The sequence below is a fragment of the Labeo rohita genome, chromosome 1 (genome assembly GCF_022985175.1).
Source record: "Labeo rohita strain BAU-BD-2019 chromosome 1, IGBB_LRoh.1.0, whole genome shotgun sequence".
Lineage (NCBI taxonomy): Eukaryota > Metazoa > Chordata > Actinopteri > Cypriniformes > Cyprinidae > Labeo > Labeo rohita.
Genome location: NC_066869.1, coordinates 18,316,199 through 18,333,144, shown reverse-complemented (window position 1 = coordinate 18,333,144; position 16,946 = coordinate 18,316,199). Strand labels below are relative to the sequence as shown.

Sequence of the window (16,946 nt, the reverse complement as noted above, 5' to 3'; positions counted from 1 at the left end):
CAGAAAAAGATGACGGTACAGTCAATTTTCAGACAACAGAGAAAATAACCAAAAGTACAACATTAAGTAATTACATTAGTACTTTAAGGGCTTCGCTTATAGCATTTATATGTGTTACAACTGGCCACAGTGTAAACGTTTTTTCAGTAACACTTTAAAATACAGGTGCACAAATATGCATTAATTCATGAGTTAATATATAACTCATGAAGAACTAAACCATTTACTAATAATTACAGCATCAGCAACAAATGAACATTCTATATGATTCATAGATTAAGTAATCAATAAAGTGTAATAAGTTAAATGTGTCATAATGTATTAATTCCCTAATAACACATTATATTAACTAATAGTGTAAATTCATATGTTAATTACCACTATTGGTTGAAGCTATGCATTTCAACTTCCAGTTTCTGCTTTAATTAATCACTAGCTAATGATTTGCAAAGATATCATTGTTATGACTTTACTTGTTGCACATGACTAAATAACAATTAAAAAATCCATAACTACAATGACATATTACTTAACAATTACATAGTTCTGTGGCTCAACAAGTAAAGTCATAACATAATGATACATTTGTAAATCATTAGCTAATGTTTAATTAAAGCAGACAACTGGAAGTTGAAGTACATAGTTTTGACCACTGTGGTAATTAACATATGAATTTACATCATTAGTTAATGTAATATGTGACCCTGGACCAAAAAAATCAGTCTTAAGTAGTGCAGGTATATTTGTAGCAATAGCCAAAAATACATTTTATGGGTCAAAATTAGAATATTAAGTAAAGATCATGTTCCATGAAGATATTTTGTAAATTTCCTACTGTAAATATATCAAAACTTAATTTTTGATTAGTCATATGCATTGCTAAGAACTTCATTTGGACAACTTTAAAGATGGCTTTCTCAATATTTAGATTTTTTTTTTTTGCACCCTCAGATTCCAGATTTTCAAATAGTTGTATCTCAGCCAAATACTGTCCTAACAAACCTAACAAACCATACATCAATGGAAAGCTTATTTACTTAAAAACTTAAAAAAAATTGACCCTTATGACTGGTTTTGTGGTACAGGGTCACATGATATTAGGGAACTAATACATTATGACACATTTAAATAATAACAATTTATTTATTACTTAATCTATGAATAGAAAATGCCTGTAGCGCTAAAGACTCGTCCAACAATCAAGTAGAAACAAATATAATAAGGTGTGTAGATTCAAAAATATAATAATATAAAAATTAAATATATATATACCTGAAAAAATTCTGCACCTTTGCACATTTTTGCACATATTTTTGTGACCTCTGAGCAATAAATGCAATAAGCCTTTTTGGCTGAATTTGTATGAGTGCAGATCTCTTTTATTTTTATATTAATACTTAATCTATGAATCGTATGAATGTTCATTAGTTGCTGATGTAGTCATCATTAATAAATGGTTTAGTTCTTCATGAATTATACATTAACTCGTGATTATCTGTGCATTAGTTAAGCATGAATTAATGCATATTTGTGCACACGTACTGTAAAGTGGTACCGGTTTCGATTCTTTTGCTTTCTGAAGTTGCAAATAAAACAAAAAACTACTTTACAAATGTATGATTTAATTCAGTGTGTTACTTGCAGTCAACTTGTAATTATTTGTGAAATTTACTAGCAATCTCGAAGTTAAAACTGTCTCAAAGTATCTACACCATTTTTTAGTACATAACCACAATTGCCATCTAACGTTTACAGGTTGATTACTATAAACACATTTAAAGAACTCCACTTCCAGAACAAAAATTCACATATAATCTACTCACCCCCTTGTCATTCAAGATGTTCATGTCTTTTTTTCTTCAGCCGTGAAGAAATTGTTTTTTGAGTTAAACATTTCAAGATTTTTCTCCATATAATGGACTGATATGGTGACCCGATTTTGAACTTCCAAAATGCAGTTTAAATGCGGCTTCAAACGATCCCAAACGCGGTTGTAAAAGATCCCAGCCAAGAAAGAAGGATTTTATCTAGCGAAACGATTTTAAAAAATCATTTTAAAAAATACAATTTAAATGCTTTCTAATCTCAAACGCTCGTCTTGTCTTGCTTTCCCTGAACTCTGTGTATTCTGACTCAAGACAGTTATCGTATGTCAAAAAACTCCAATCATATTTTCTCCCTCAACTTCAAAAATCATTTCAAAATCATCCTACATTGCTGGCGAAGTACGGACCCAGTCTTTGCAAAGTGAACATGCAAAGAAGGTCAAACGACATACGACAATCGACATACCCTAACTGTCATGAACCGGAAAAAACAGTCCAGGCAGAGTAAGACAAGACGAGCGTTTGAGATTAAAAAGTATATAAATTATTTTAATTTTATGAAAATAACCAATTGTTTCGCTAGATAAGACCCTTCTTATTCAGGTGGGATAGTTTACAACCGCATTTGGGATCGTTTGAAGCCGCATTTAAACTGCATTTTGGAAGTTCAAAATCGGGGCACCATATCAGTCCATTATATGGAGAAAAATCCTGAAATGTTTCCTTCAAAAAACATTTTTTTTTTTTTTATGGCTGAAGAAAGAAAGACATGAATATCTTGGATGACAAGGAGTGAGTAGATTATCTGTCAATTTTTGTTCTTTAAATAAAAAAAACTTTTACTATGAGAGGAAGATCTCTAGTAGCCTGTAAGTTATTAATGAAATGTCATGTTAAACTCAGTCTTTCTAAGTGCCCTTGTATGTTACATTCAAATGGTCCAAAAAAAAACTTCACTCAACTTGATTGACTGTTTTGGGGGACCAAATACAGTAGAACTGACACACTGGGTTCTCTTTCTGTCCGTCAGTCAACAGAAATATAGGTTTAACAAACAAAAGACAAACTCAATTTGTGCAGTATGTTTCTTTATTAATGTTAATTACTGACGACAAATACGGAAAGATGGATTTGCTGGTGCGGAACCGTCCGTTTAGCATTTTAATGCGAAGCCTATTTCGAACCCTCGAAGTGTTACCTTGTGCTGTGTTTGAATTATTGCTTCTTGAAATGTAATCAAAGCACGTCCAGGGATGCCATTCAGACTTACGGGTTTCTGAGATGCTGGTCTCAAGGTGAATCAGGCCTGGCTCTTTATCAAGACCCAGTTTAGACCTGTAGAGCCCGAAGGAAATAAAAAACAGTGTTTTATAAATGAGCTTTGGAAAACGAAAATCCTTTGTGTTTCCATACAACAACAGATGGGTCAAAATAAGGGCATTGCCTTTTTTTGTGTGCCGGCTAAAAGATCCATGTTAGCCTCCCGAAGGAGCAATGCGGGTTAAGTCGAGAAAGTACCATCAGAACAGCCTATCCTGTTAAGCCTGTGCTTCCATCTCCATCTATCTGTGCTTTCTGACAGAAGCAAGGAGCATATCCTGACATCATTAAAAGTAAGCCCTTCTCATTTGCTTCCCAAGAACACCCACAGGCAGCGCACACAACTCTCTCGCTCTTTTTAGTGTGGAAAAAAATCATTGTTGCATGAAATATTTATTCGAGACTGAAAAATCAGAAAGAGCGGCTCCGGAGAGGAACACACAAAGGTAGAAGCAGACTATCTCAAGACTTTATCATGACACTTATTGGAAGTATTGACGCTTTCACAAATATAGCATCCCATGGCGTGCTCTGGGATCAGCCTTAATATTTTAAAGGCAGACGGCGAATTCAATAAACAGTTACACCCCTTTTTGCGCACTGTATTTAGAGTTTTAACCCCCGCAATCCAGAGTGAAGAGGTTTACTTTGCAAAAGTGATAATTAATGTGAGCTGACTGTATAAATCCCCACTTATTACATAGCTACACATATAAATAAATAAATGGATGGACATGATATTGAGTTTAAATCGATTAGCTGTATATTATCTTACAGCTTCCACTAAGAAAAATGGACCAATGTACAAACAATCACCCGAGAAGGACAAGATGAACACTGCAATGATATTACAGTCATATAAAAACTGAACTCCTCTGAGGACATCTTGATTACAATAAATAACTACGCATACTTGAACCACTTGTATGTATGAAACAAGAGAACGAGTCTGTGGTGTTATACAAGAGGTATGATGATGATGATAAGTTGAATGAAAAACCAGACAATATTTGACCTTGGACCACAAAACCAGTCATAAGTAGCACAGGTATATTTGTAGCAATAGCCAACAATACCTTGTGTGGGTCAAAATTATCGATTTTTCTTTTATGGCAAAAAAAAATCATAAGGATATAAGTAAAGATCATGCTCCATGAAGATATTTTATTAATTTCCTACCATAAACATATCAACACTGAATTTTTGATCAGTAATATGTATTGCTAAGAGCTTCATTTGAACAACTTTGATGCCGATTTTCTCAATATTTTTATTTTTTTGCACCCTCAGATTTCAGATTTTCAAATACTTGTATCTTGAACAAATATTGTCCCATCCTAACAAACCATACATCAATGGAAAGCTTATTTATTAAATCTTAATTTAATTTATTACATTTAATTACATTTAAAATTGACCCTTATGATTGTTTTTTTGGTCCTGAGTCACATATATGGTGCAAGTGACAAATCAGATTCGAGTATTTCAAAAAGGCATTTTTTTCCAAAAAGATTTTTAAAAAGTTTTGGTTAAAGCAAACTAACCAGCTACAAAGTGAATCACAACATTACAAATCTGAAGCTAAAAAGCTAAAAATTTGAAAACTCGTCAAAATGAGGAAAAGAACTACCCATGACACATTGTAAATAAATTAATTGAATAAAAAATAATGGAGAAATATGAAACTATTGATTTGAATTTGGTGATTATATATTTTATGCCTATGGAAAAATATGCATTTTATGCATACAAATATTTTAAGTATTTTGAGTGCATAAGAGATTTTCATTCACAGCGCTAAGGAGTTATTTTCATTTACAATCAATTCCCATCACAATCATTTTTTTTTTTTCCCATGACTAAATCGAGACGACGACGAGATGACAATAAGGACAATAAGCCATAACTGTGACTATAGCAAACATGCAACATTGTTGACGATAAAAGACGAGACTAAAATGCATTTAAAAAAAAAAAAAAAACTAAAAACTATACCAAAATCTATTTTTATTTTCGACAGAAAAAAGGAGACAACAAATTTGCATTCATAAATTTGTGGACCACAAAACCAGTCATACCAAAACTTAATTTTTGATTAGTAATATTCATTGCTAAGAACTTAATTTGGACGACTTTAAAACTTTTCTCAAATTTTTTTTTTGCACCTTCCGATTCCAGATTTTCAAATAGTTGTATCTCGGCCAAATATTGTCCTATCCTAACAAACCATATGTCAATGAAAATCTTATTTCAATTTCAAAAAATTGACCCTTATGAATGGTTTTGTCGTCCACGGTCACATATTGTGTTTTTTGGTGTATATTGTGAGTGACTGTGGTTGCTGAATAAATGCACTTACTTAAACACTGTTGTTTTAAAAGAAAAACATTATTGCAATTTGGAATTAATAGAATTACTATTAGGAATTTTACTGTTGTAATATATATATTTTTTTTTATTAGTTTTTATAATGTAGACAGAGAAAGTGCATATCTTTGATAAGTCTTTGATATTAATTTATATATTAAATAGCCTATAATAAATCAGTACACTAGATGAAAATGTGTATATGAATCCTCATTCTGTTGATTTGTGCTTACTGGTGAAAGTGCAATACCTGAAATGCAAAAATACATTTCTCAAATGACAAATGGGTCTTTGCAATTATTATTTTTGCAGCATAATTAACTCATAGCAAATGAGAAGAGCATTATAACAAGACAATGCTGGCAAAAAAATGTATATTAGCAGTATTAATTTACATTAATTTAAGTCAACGTTAGTTCATTAATTTAAGTTTTACCTGACTCACACTGATTATTACTTACTCCCTTACTCACAAGAACAGTTCAATTTCAAAAAACATTGCTAAGGTTTCGAATTCGAGATCAATGGCGAAGATGAAGGTAAAGCAGTCCTGACCCGTTCAGTTCCACCAAGACTTTAAATCTGTGCGGGTATTAGGCCAGAAATGAGCTGCATCAGATCTGAGTTGCTTTTGAAGCGCTGACAGGTACAAAAGTCCATTTTATCCATTCAAAGCACCATTTCTTCAATCATCTCATACACTGGCTGTGACTATGGCGGTGTATCTCATCAAAAGGGACAATCTAATTTCACATAGTCAATAGCTACACATTTGTAAGGGTTATATGTCTCATCTCACTTCAGATAATAAGACTCCATATGTGAGAGTTCATAGAGGGGAACTTGTGAGGATAGATCATTACCAGCCTAAAAATAACGATACTCCAGGCTGACTCTCAGATGTCTTCGCTCTGGCCCACTTTGACGGTGCTTATGCAAAAATCTCACACTAAAATGTCTTTAAAAAATGAAATCCTGGTGCTAAACGACCAGAATTCGGATGGTAAAAGACAGACATGATCAATGAAAAACTGACCAACCAGTTCACAGTTTAAATTGTATTGTGCTTCCCACAAATTGAATGCAAGGTGACTCATTGATTCTTGAGACATGCAACAAAACTTTTTTCCTTCAAACTTTTACCTGTCTTTTGTTGCAGAGAGACAATGAATGTAACATTTATTTAACTTTTTAATAGAATTTACCCATTTGACCAATCAATATACAACTCAGTATACTTCATAGTAAAATATATATACACTGTAAACATTTTCTCCAGTTTTAACTTAAAAACTTAAGTTGGATATGGATATGTCAAGCTTGGTTGAAAACACATATACATACACATAAAAATCTTAATTTTTAAGTTTTTGGGTCGTACTATATTAGTAGTTAGGAACAGCAGAGGAAAAGGCTACTACTTTTAATACACGTTTAATATGAAAATATAGTTATTTTGTTAGAAAAAATAAAATTCTGACTGTGGTCACAGTTCTATAGATGAAAGTTAATTTGAAACCCTACTGCAGTTTCTGTTCATTCATTCATCAAAGGAAATGTCAGATGTTTTAAAAATATTAAACTTGACTTTATTTTGGAAACCTTTTTTTAACTTCTGTCACCACTTCTTGTCCCATGAATCAGTGGAATATGTGTTTACAATAAAAAACCCTCAAATGATCCATGCCCAAAATGCCGTTCAATTCATCCCAGCTTGTCCACTTGAGACCAGAGATAAACATAAAATCGAATCGAATTTAGAATTTATTTCTCAACAGGTCTCTTTAATCACCCCAGTCTAGACATCTATTAGCCATTCTGATCAAGCTGAATAAGTTTTCTTAATGACTAAATCATTTGCAACATTGCAAATGCAGACTCCGACTCAGTAACAAGGTCTAATGACAGCATTCATTAAAGAGCTTCTAAGCTTCAGACATAAACCTTGAGATAGTGTTTGTGGTGGAACACAGTGGGGAAGATCACATCAGGATTGAACAACAATCCGTGTTCTTTGCTTTATTCTTTTATCAGGCACAGAATGCAGGAGCCCAAATGATTGATGTTCCACATGCAGCAGAAGAAATCACACAGAGAGCTTACCAGTAGAATCGATTGGGCGCCACCCGCTCGTGAATGAGCTGCCATCGACGGCCAAACTCAACAGAGCTGTAGAGCTGAAGACGAAAAATTGTGTTAGCAAAGGAATTGCATGAAGATTCTTGTCTCTTCTGATGGTGCAATACAGTATGCTGCTATAATTTAAAAGATTAGTTCACTCCTGAGCTATGATTTCCTAATAATTTACTTTCCCCTTTGTCATCCAAGATGTTCATGTCTTTCTTTCATCAGTCGATCTGAAAGCAAGGTTTTTGTGGAAAACATTCCAGGATTTTTGTCTAAACTGCAGTTTCAATGCAGCGTCAAAGGGCTCTACACAATCCCGGCTGAGGAATAAGGGTCTTACAGTGCCATGCGAAAGTATTCATACCCCTTCATTTTTTTCATGTTTCATTATATTGTTGCCTTGTGTTGAACTGCTTAAAATTAACATCAGTCTAAACTCCATACACCATAATGGCAAAGCAAAAAAACAGGTTTTTAACATCACTGCAAATTTAATAAAAATAAAAAATGGAAATGATTCCTTTGCATAAGTATTCATACCCTTTTCTGGGACAGTTGAAATTTAGCTCAGGAGCACTCATATTCTCATATTCACTCTGCCTGTAGCTTAGAGACAGGATTGCATCAAGCCACAGATCTGGGGAAGAGTTCAGAAAAAAATCTGCTGTATTTAAGGTTCAAAGAAGCATGTAGTCTCTGTTATCCTTAATGGAAGAAGTCTGGAACAACCAGGATTCTTCCTAGAGCAGGCCTCCTGGCCAAACTGAGCAATTGATGGAGAAGGGCTTTGGTTAGACTGGTGACCAAGAACCTGATGGTCACACTAGTTGAGCTCCATGACCATACATGAAGATAGGAGAAACCTACAGAAGGACAAACATCACTGCAATACTCCACCAATGTGGTCTTTATGGCATTGTGGTCAAACTGAAAACACTTGGAATGGCAAAAAAAGCACCTTAAGGACACTCATACTGTGAGAAACAAGATTCTCTGGTCTGATGAACCTCGATTCCAAGCATCATGTTTGAAGGAAACCAGGCACTGCTCATCACCTGCAGAGTACCATCCAAAAAGTAAAGTGTGCTGGTAGCAGCCTCATGCTTTGGGGCAGTTTTTGAGCGACAGGGACTGAAGGACCTGTCAGTGTAGAAGTAAAGCTCAACATAGCAAAATATAGAGAAAGCCTTAGTGAAAACCCAGTCCAGAGCATTCTGAACCTCAGACTGGGCATAAGGTTCACCTTCTAACAGGACAATGAGCCAAAGGACACAAGAAGAGTGGCTTATAGACAACTATAAACGTCTTTAAATGGTCTAGTCAGAGCCTGGGCTTGAACCCAATCAAATATTTTTGTAGAAACCTGAAAATGTGTATCTGCCTCCATCCAACCTGACAGAGCTTGAGAGGTGAAGAGGTGTGGAGAAGAATGGCAGATAATTGCCAAATGCTGATATGTAAAACTAGCTGCATCACACTCAATGAGACTCAAGGCTGTAAAGGTGCTTCAGCTAAATCCTGAGTTAAGGGTATGAATACTTGTGCTATGTACTTATTTTTTAATAAATTGACATTATGGTGTATGGAGTGTAGATTGGTGTGGGGGGAAAAAAAGTAATTTAAAGGGGCCATCGGATGCAAAGTTCACTTTTTCATGTTGTTTGAACATTAATGTGTGTTGGCAGTGTATGTACAAATCTACCCTATAATGATAAAATTCATGCAGTGGTTTTTAATTAATCTGTAAAAATAATATTCCCTTTCAAATCGAGCCATTCTCAGATGCCTGTCTGTGTGGCGTCACACCGACAGAGGCCGCCCCCACGTTGATTGACATGAATGTCTTACCTCAGACCCGCCTAAATCAGCTGTAACAGTCCGACCTCCGTTGTTTCGATGCCGGAGCAGGGATGTAAATTAGACAAGAGTATCTCAGATTGAGCGACTGAGGAGTTGTGTTGCTGGATGTAATAATGAACATAGTGGTCGACACGTACTATGTTCGCGCGAATCATTCATGATCCAGCTTCACTTACAGCAGAAGTGAGTATAAGGCTTCTTATTCACCGTCAAAGGCTTTTTAATGAATTTTTGCGATCGCCTTTCCTAATAACGTGCTAGTTAGCAAGTTTAACAGCTAAACGCAGCTAAAGTAAACAGGCTCATCACTCCACAAAGAGAAGAGAGGGACGGGGCGAGCAGAGCTCATTAACATTTAAAGCAACCTTGACCAGAACAGGATGATTTTTGCAGAGCTGATTTTGGCAAGGTAAAAAAGGTGTGAAAAAAATGAAGGGGTATGAATACTTTCGCAAGGCACTGTAAGACGTAGCAAACTGTGTTTAAGTGAACACTAGCCACAAATGGCATTAAAAAAAAAAAAAAAAAAAAAAAAAAACAATAAAAGGATTATTTCCTAATATTCTTCTTTGTGATTTCATCCAATTAAATTTCCCCTTGGTAAGCATGAGAGATTTCTTTCAGAAATTCTTACCAACTCCAAACTTTTGAATGGATTTTTTATCTATTTATTTATTTTTGGACTGAGCTAGCTGCGATGCATTATGGGTTTTCACTTCTTCCATATAGGATATGCGTGTTGCTGCCTAAAAACTGATCCAAAACAGTTTAGAAGCCAGCATAATTAAGCCGCCAAGCTTTGGGAACAGAATTCGCATCAGAAGCGTGCCTTAAAATGCTGCCTACACAGGGAACTAACTAGGTTTTGGAACCGAGCAAATGGAATGATGGACGACTCTCCAATAAAACACAAAATCAAATAAAATCGTAAAACGATCATTTCAAAATTAGTATAATTACAGTGGAAAATTTGCAATCAGCGAGAGAACAAACACTGAGATCTGAAATTCGCCAAATGGAGCATAAAAATGACTCACGTATATGTTTCTGAGTACGGCAGGAAGCATCCTATTTATGTGCATGGTTCTTTGGGGGGAATCGTTTTATATAAATGGCAAACATAAATATGTCACACTGGTACTTACAGCACTTTGGAATGAAATGTGCCATTTGTTAAAGTGTTGAACAAAAGTTTTCCCTAGGTGTGAAACTTCACTTTCCTTGCACAAAGCAGCATATTTTTGCCAGGTTTTGCGAGACAGTTCTAAAACAGTAGGGGGGGTTTAATGCAGCACTTGTATTTGCATCAGTTGGGAACTGTGATATCACAATCTCGTATCCAATATAACATCCTGACTGTGGGTGGATGGAGCTCGCTCATATTTAGACACAGACTTATGGGAAACCAACGGAACAAATCAAACTGGAACAAACTAAACCAAATCAGACAGAACCGTAGAGCACAGGCCTGCTGAAAACAATTTCTTAAAGGGGCCCAAACTGGTCTTCGCTGGTTTAAACTGGTCTTCCACCCTAGCCAAACAAGGTGTAGGCCGCAGCATAGTCTTGCTTTAAACTGTTTTTGAGGCACAAATGTGTTGAAGGTTACTGAGCTTTTCATTTTAGCTCGTTTCCTCTGTTTACTGTCATCATAAAAAAACCCTCAACCAATTCAGGAACCTTGGCAATGACACTACGGCAGCAAAACTGTCAACACTAATACATTATGCATTTATTTGTGGCATAGATTTGGACAGGGTTTAATTACACTAGTGATTGTGTTTTCTTTTTATGCTGTTTGCTTTTGCAGCTTTCAGCCGTGGCTAGTCATGCACATTGTGCAAACAGTCAACTATTAGCCTTCAATTGGCTGATAATTCTTGTGATTGTGTTCATTTAATTGTAAATCATTGTCAGTGGCCCTCCTTCAAGGGTGAAGTCAATGTTGATTTGTCAAAATTGAAGTCAATGCTGTTTAACACCATCACTTGAGACTTGAAACATTTGATAATTTTTCTCATGTCACTGTAAAAAGTTTTGTTGCTTGAATTTGTAGTTTTTTTTCACATGCTTGAAAAGAAAATCTTATTTTTGAATATACATCTGTGGGAGAAAACTATTTGTTATATCATTAAAATCACATTAAGGAGTGGAAAATCAAATCAAATCAGGAACGAATGTAATCCAAAATTAACGAGGGAATTAAAATGACTAATCAGTTGCATCAGAAAAATATATATAAAACAAATGTTGACTAGTTAAATTACCTTTTGATATGATTAAATCCAAAGCTTTTCAGAAGAATAAAACATTTTCATAATTTATTAGCCCTAAACCATGAGCTCGAAACCATATAATTAATGATAATTCCCTGCGACTGGGGATCCATAAATTGTCTTAATTGCCAACTTTAAGCTCAGTAAAATTGTCTCTTTAAAATGTATTTCCTCTTGCATTGATAATTGCCTTTTAAGGACATATTTCAAGCCTAAATACAGATTAGCATCAATTTGCACGCATGCTTTCATTATTATAATGTCTTGCTTTGCAGTTTGTGCCTAGAATGTTCTTTATCAACTATAAATTTGCTTTCCTTTGGCTTCCTTGCATTACATTTGGTTATATTTGGCAATAAAACAGCTTGATAATTAGAGAACCGCATGAGCGGTGCCTTGCTGAAAGCTTTGTGCTATAATTAGATGCTGTTTGCTATGTTTTCAGGAGTGATTTAGCTGAAATGATTTTGCACCTTCTGGTCATGGCCGTAGGCAAGGATCCAGTCCTCCTGCTCAGGGTGAAACAGCAAGCTGAGAATGTAGAAGTTGAGGCGATATTTTTGATAGGTGGCGCCTTCATCTGAGCTGATGAGCAAACTGCTCTCCACCTCTGGATCTGTCAGCAGCATGATCTGAAACACAGAAAACAGACTCAGTCTCTGCAGAGTTTCTTCAATGTCCCTCAGGGACCAAATGCCTCGGCTAGTGGACCTCAGGAGCTTCATCTGTGATCTTCTGTCTACAAACAGACATATAGAACATTGACACACTGCAATAACAAGACCAGTAGATATGTCTGCCTTAATAGAACACATTTAGTTTAACTGAAAAACCTAATAAAACTAATAAAACTAGTCACAGATTTCAGAGAACAACTCATTTATTTGAATAGCTGGTTAAACAGTACAACAGAAATTCGGATGCAGGTAATCAAAGCGTGCCGATATCCAGCCATATCTCACGGCTACGAGTGTGATACTGCATTTATACAACAGTTCGGCTGCACAAGTGTGTAAATACATAAGAAACAACAATGGAGTGTCTTTTAAAACCCTCTTTTGTGCAAACTACTTCCTTCCACTATGAATTCAAATGTCAAATTGACAGTTTAACAGCTGAGCCCAAGCCTCTGTTACTCATTCCAAAGCGTCACTTTAGTAGTTGAGTTGCTTCATTGAAAACTTATTGTATTACTGTACTAAAAGCTCACTGTATTATGTGTAGTGGAGTATTATGTATTTAGTACAGCATTCATTCTTCAGCTCAATCTTATATTCACAATAAAACATTAGTTTGAAGCGATATCGTCATCATACTATCCTTTCATCTGTTAAGGGTGATTTCCGATGACAGCGCTGCTCAGTGCATTTGTTGGCTGTGCCTACAGGGTGTTGTTGAAAGTAAAAATAACTTCTTTGTTTACAACTCACTCATAAAAACAGTCTACTGTCGCCATCTTATGGTGAAACAATGTAACTAAAATCACAATTACGAACACAGTTTCCCAAAACTAAGTATTATTAAATAGTATTACTTCTATCAAATATTATTTATTGAATAATACTATTTAACAAACAACAACAACAGCTATCATAAAAGTTGCTAGGCGATTCAGTCAAAAGTAGAAAGGCATATAGCATTGAACTTACATAAAATGTAACGTGATGAGATTTTGCCCTAAGGAAAAACTATTTGCTCTGGAACAAATAATAGATTAATGAGACTAAAGACTGTCCGTTAAATCTACCCAAAACAAAGTATATCTCATGTTTAACCACTATAGAGACATCAGAGCCAGCTGGAAATTACAGAAGATCTGGCCGAGGTGAGGCTACTCTCGGCAGGTTCATGAGCACTGAACGGCTCCTGACGCCCTTGAGCTCACATCTCTGAAAACGTTGAAGCAAATTTTCAAATAGGCATTTTCTTTATTAACAAACCACATATTAAAGTCTAAACAAGTATATTTACACCCAAAAAAAAAACGTGTTAAACTACATTTAGTGACACAAAAACAGTAGTATAAAATTATAGTGGATTTAGGTGTCCGCCATGACATTCACTGTGAGAAATACTGCAAGCGGAGTGATACAAATGGTAAAAGAGTTGGAGGTCTGATATCGTTTGAATATCACACTCCTTTCAGCCAATCAGATTCGAGGACCAGAAAGAACTATTGTATAAATATTATTTTTATTTAGCAAGGATGCAATTAATAGATCAAAACTGACACTAAAGGCATTTATGGTAATAGGAAATGCTTTTTGAGCATCAAATCACCATATTAGAATGATTTCTGAAGGATCATGTGACATTGAAGACTAGAGACGTTTAATGGTTACTGAAGATTCTGTTTTGCAGTCACAGGATTTCAACAATTTTAAAATAGACTAGTAGATATAATTACAGTACATATATTATATAATGAATATTATTCGATTATTAAAATAGGTTAATATATTAAACAGGTATTTTAAATAATAATTATTAAATAATTAGGCCCAAATATATTTGTATTGAACCTGGAAATGTTCCTTCAAGAACAAATACAAATCAATCACAATAAATAAAACATCAACACCGCATCTCAATTTGTATTTCATATCCAAAACAGGAAGCTCATAAATTTGATGAACTCACAAACCGTGTTTCTAATTTGCAAGTCTTAATGAACACTTTTAAAGTTGTGGCAGCACCGCCTCGTGTTAAATGTGATCTCTTCATTTCCAGTCCCCCTGATTTGCTTCGTCTGATCTCATCATAATCGCAGTGGATCACAAACATAAATCTCCTTAACGCTGTCAATCTTGTAACACACTCCAATGAGTAATTCATTACAGCCCCAGCGCGCGCACTTTAACTCACCCTAAAGTGCAGTCAGACCGTTAAATCTATAATTTCCCTAGAGCTTTTTTTTCCTTTTCTGTTTTAGAGTACCACCAGTCTTAAGTTTGTGCCAATTTCAAAAAGAAATAAATAAATATAATCAGCCTCAAATATAATTGAATCAGCGAGGCTGAACCATTTCAAAACCTTATCGCTGACAGAGAGCTGGAGGTGTCAGGGTCTAAGGATTGTGTGTCTCAGCTCCACGGTTTACACCATTACTGAATGGTTGAATTGCTTTTAGGCTCGTTTTTTAATGTTCCACTGGGTTTGTAAAGCTTTAAGCAGACCGGATCTTAACTCTTCTCATAGCAACTTTATGGACACAAACTTCGATTATATATCAGATCAATAGCCCTCTTGCTGATGTAATACGGGTCAATGCGACTTGTTCAAGGACCTGTCCCGTTTCTTTCCAGGCACATAAAAACGTTCGTGTCCACTTCGGAATCGGTTTCCATTTCAGTTGCGTTCTTGACACAGCTCTCCAGGGCAATAGTATTATAAAGTGGAGCAGGGCAGCAGAGCTCGCCAGCCCATTCGTCAAACGGGACATGCTAATGCTAACCATAGTGGCTGGAACCCAGAAGACCGGCTCATCAATCATTACTGACAACTCTACCAACATGACCCATATGCCAACCAATCAGCAGTGTTATTTGGGTTGCTCCATTGATGGATACCTTATTTTCCTTTTACATCTGACTGCTATCCATTTCTAAGATACATTTAAAAAAAAATGATTTATTGACTATATATATTGAGATATAAGCTTTCCATTGATGTATGGTTTGTAAGGAAAGGACAATATTTGGCCAAAATACAACTATTTGAAAATCTGGAAACAGAGGGTGCAAAAAAATCTAAATTTTGAGAAAATCGCCTTTAAAGTTGACCAAATGAAGTTCGTAGCAATACATATTACTAATCAAAAAAAAAAAAAAGTTTTCATATATTTATGGTAGGAAATGTACAAAATATCTTCATGGAACAGGATCTTTAATTAAAATCCTAATGATTTTTTGCAAAAAAACACATTTGATTATTTTGACCCATACAGTGTATTTTTGGCTATTGCTACAAATATACCCGTGCTACTTAAGACCGGTTTTGTGGTCCAGGATCACATATATAGTGGACTTCAATGGGGATCAACGGTTTAAGGTCAACATTGCAGTTTCACTGCAGCTTCAAAGGGCTCTACAGCGATTCCAGCTGAGGAATAAGGGTCATGTCTAGTGAAACAATTGGTCATTTTCTAAAAAATAAATCAATAAAAATGTATATACTTTTTAACCACAAACGCTCGTATTTGTGGACGGAAAGGTCACACGTGACGTAGGCAGAAGTACTGACCCAGTGTTAATAATAGAGCCCTGCACGGGCCTCAAATCTAGGACCTAGCCTGGCCCTTGTCCCACAGCTTATCAGAATTCTCGGCCCGAGTCCGACCCGAGTCCGTTTTTTTTTTCCTTCTCACAAAACAGCTTATACTACTGTTTCAGCTATTAAAAATAGTTATGTTTTGTATGTAATGGCAAAGTGATTATATTTCGCTTCATTATTTTATTGACACAATACGTACGATTTTTTGATGAAAATATCCAAAAACCACTAGAACAGTGTTACATATTTTGCTGACTTGTATACTTACTTTATCCCAAATGTTTTGAAGAATGTTTAAATCCAGAGAAATAAGCAATTTTAACTTGTGTAATGGACCGTATCATGACGGACTGTGCATGGCCTGCCAATAACGTCATACACCCTTGATTTTCCGGTTTTATTTTGTAGAAAACATGGAAACCCCAAAGACACTTTAATATGTTATGCATTGTAATAGACGTGACGAACGCACTGAGTAGCAATATATCATAATTTTCAACACACTCAAATGTATCTAGTATGATAAAACAGCCTCACATACGCATTACTGAAAGGAGCGGAGAAGCTTCGCTGCTTCCAAGCCATGTATCGTGCTCAATCACTCCAGTGTCCTCGTTTCACTTCCACGACCTTAATACATTTTTAATACATTAGCTCATCAATGAACATGATATCTGCCCAAGTCCCGACGAATTGCATTGTCTGTTTGGATGAAGACTACAACTCCCATGATTCCACACTCAATCACGCCATCATCAAACTACACCCTTGATTCTTTGTTTGTTTTGAATATACGCCCCCTAGTGCCGAAAATTAGGTATTGTGCCTTTAAGTTCGTTTAGAAAAATGTTTGGAGCATTTTTTGATTGTTAAATGTACATTTCTGTTTTTTAAAGTA

The 16,946-nt window shown here is 35.3% G+C and overlaps 1 protein-coding gene across 4 annotated transcripts in view; it reads right to left on the bottom strand.

The window, feature by feature from the left end:
• Positions 1-16,946, bottom strand: part of LOC127180920 (VPS10 domain-containing receptor SorCS1) — a 204,307-nt gene that overhangs the window by 48,982 nt on the left and 138,379 nt on the right. For all 4 annotated transcript variants that reach the window (XR_007829723.1, XM_051135439.1, XM_051135358.1 and 1 more), the window contains 3 exons: positions 12,250-12,408; positions 7,617-7,690; positions 3,097-3,161 (listed from right to left, as the gene is read on the bottom strand). Coding sequence is in view for 3 of the 4 variants with exons in the window: in XM_051135439.1 (XP_050991396.1) it covers positions 3,097-3,161; positions 7,617-7,690; positions 12,250-12,408 (298 nt within the window). In the remaining variant the exon portion in view is untranslated. The remainder of the gene's footprint in view (positions 1-3,096; positions 3,162-7,616; positions 7,691-12,249; positions 12,409-16,946) is intronic.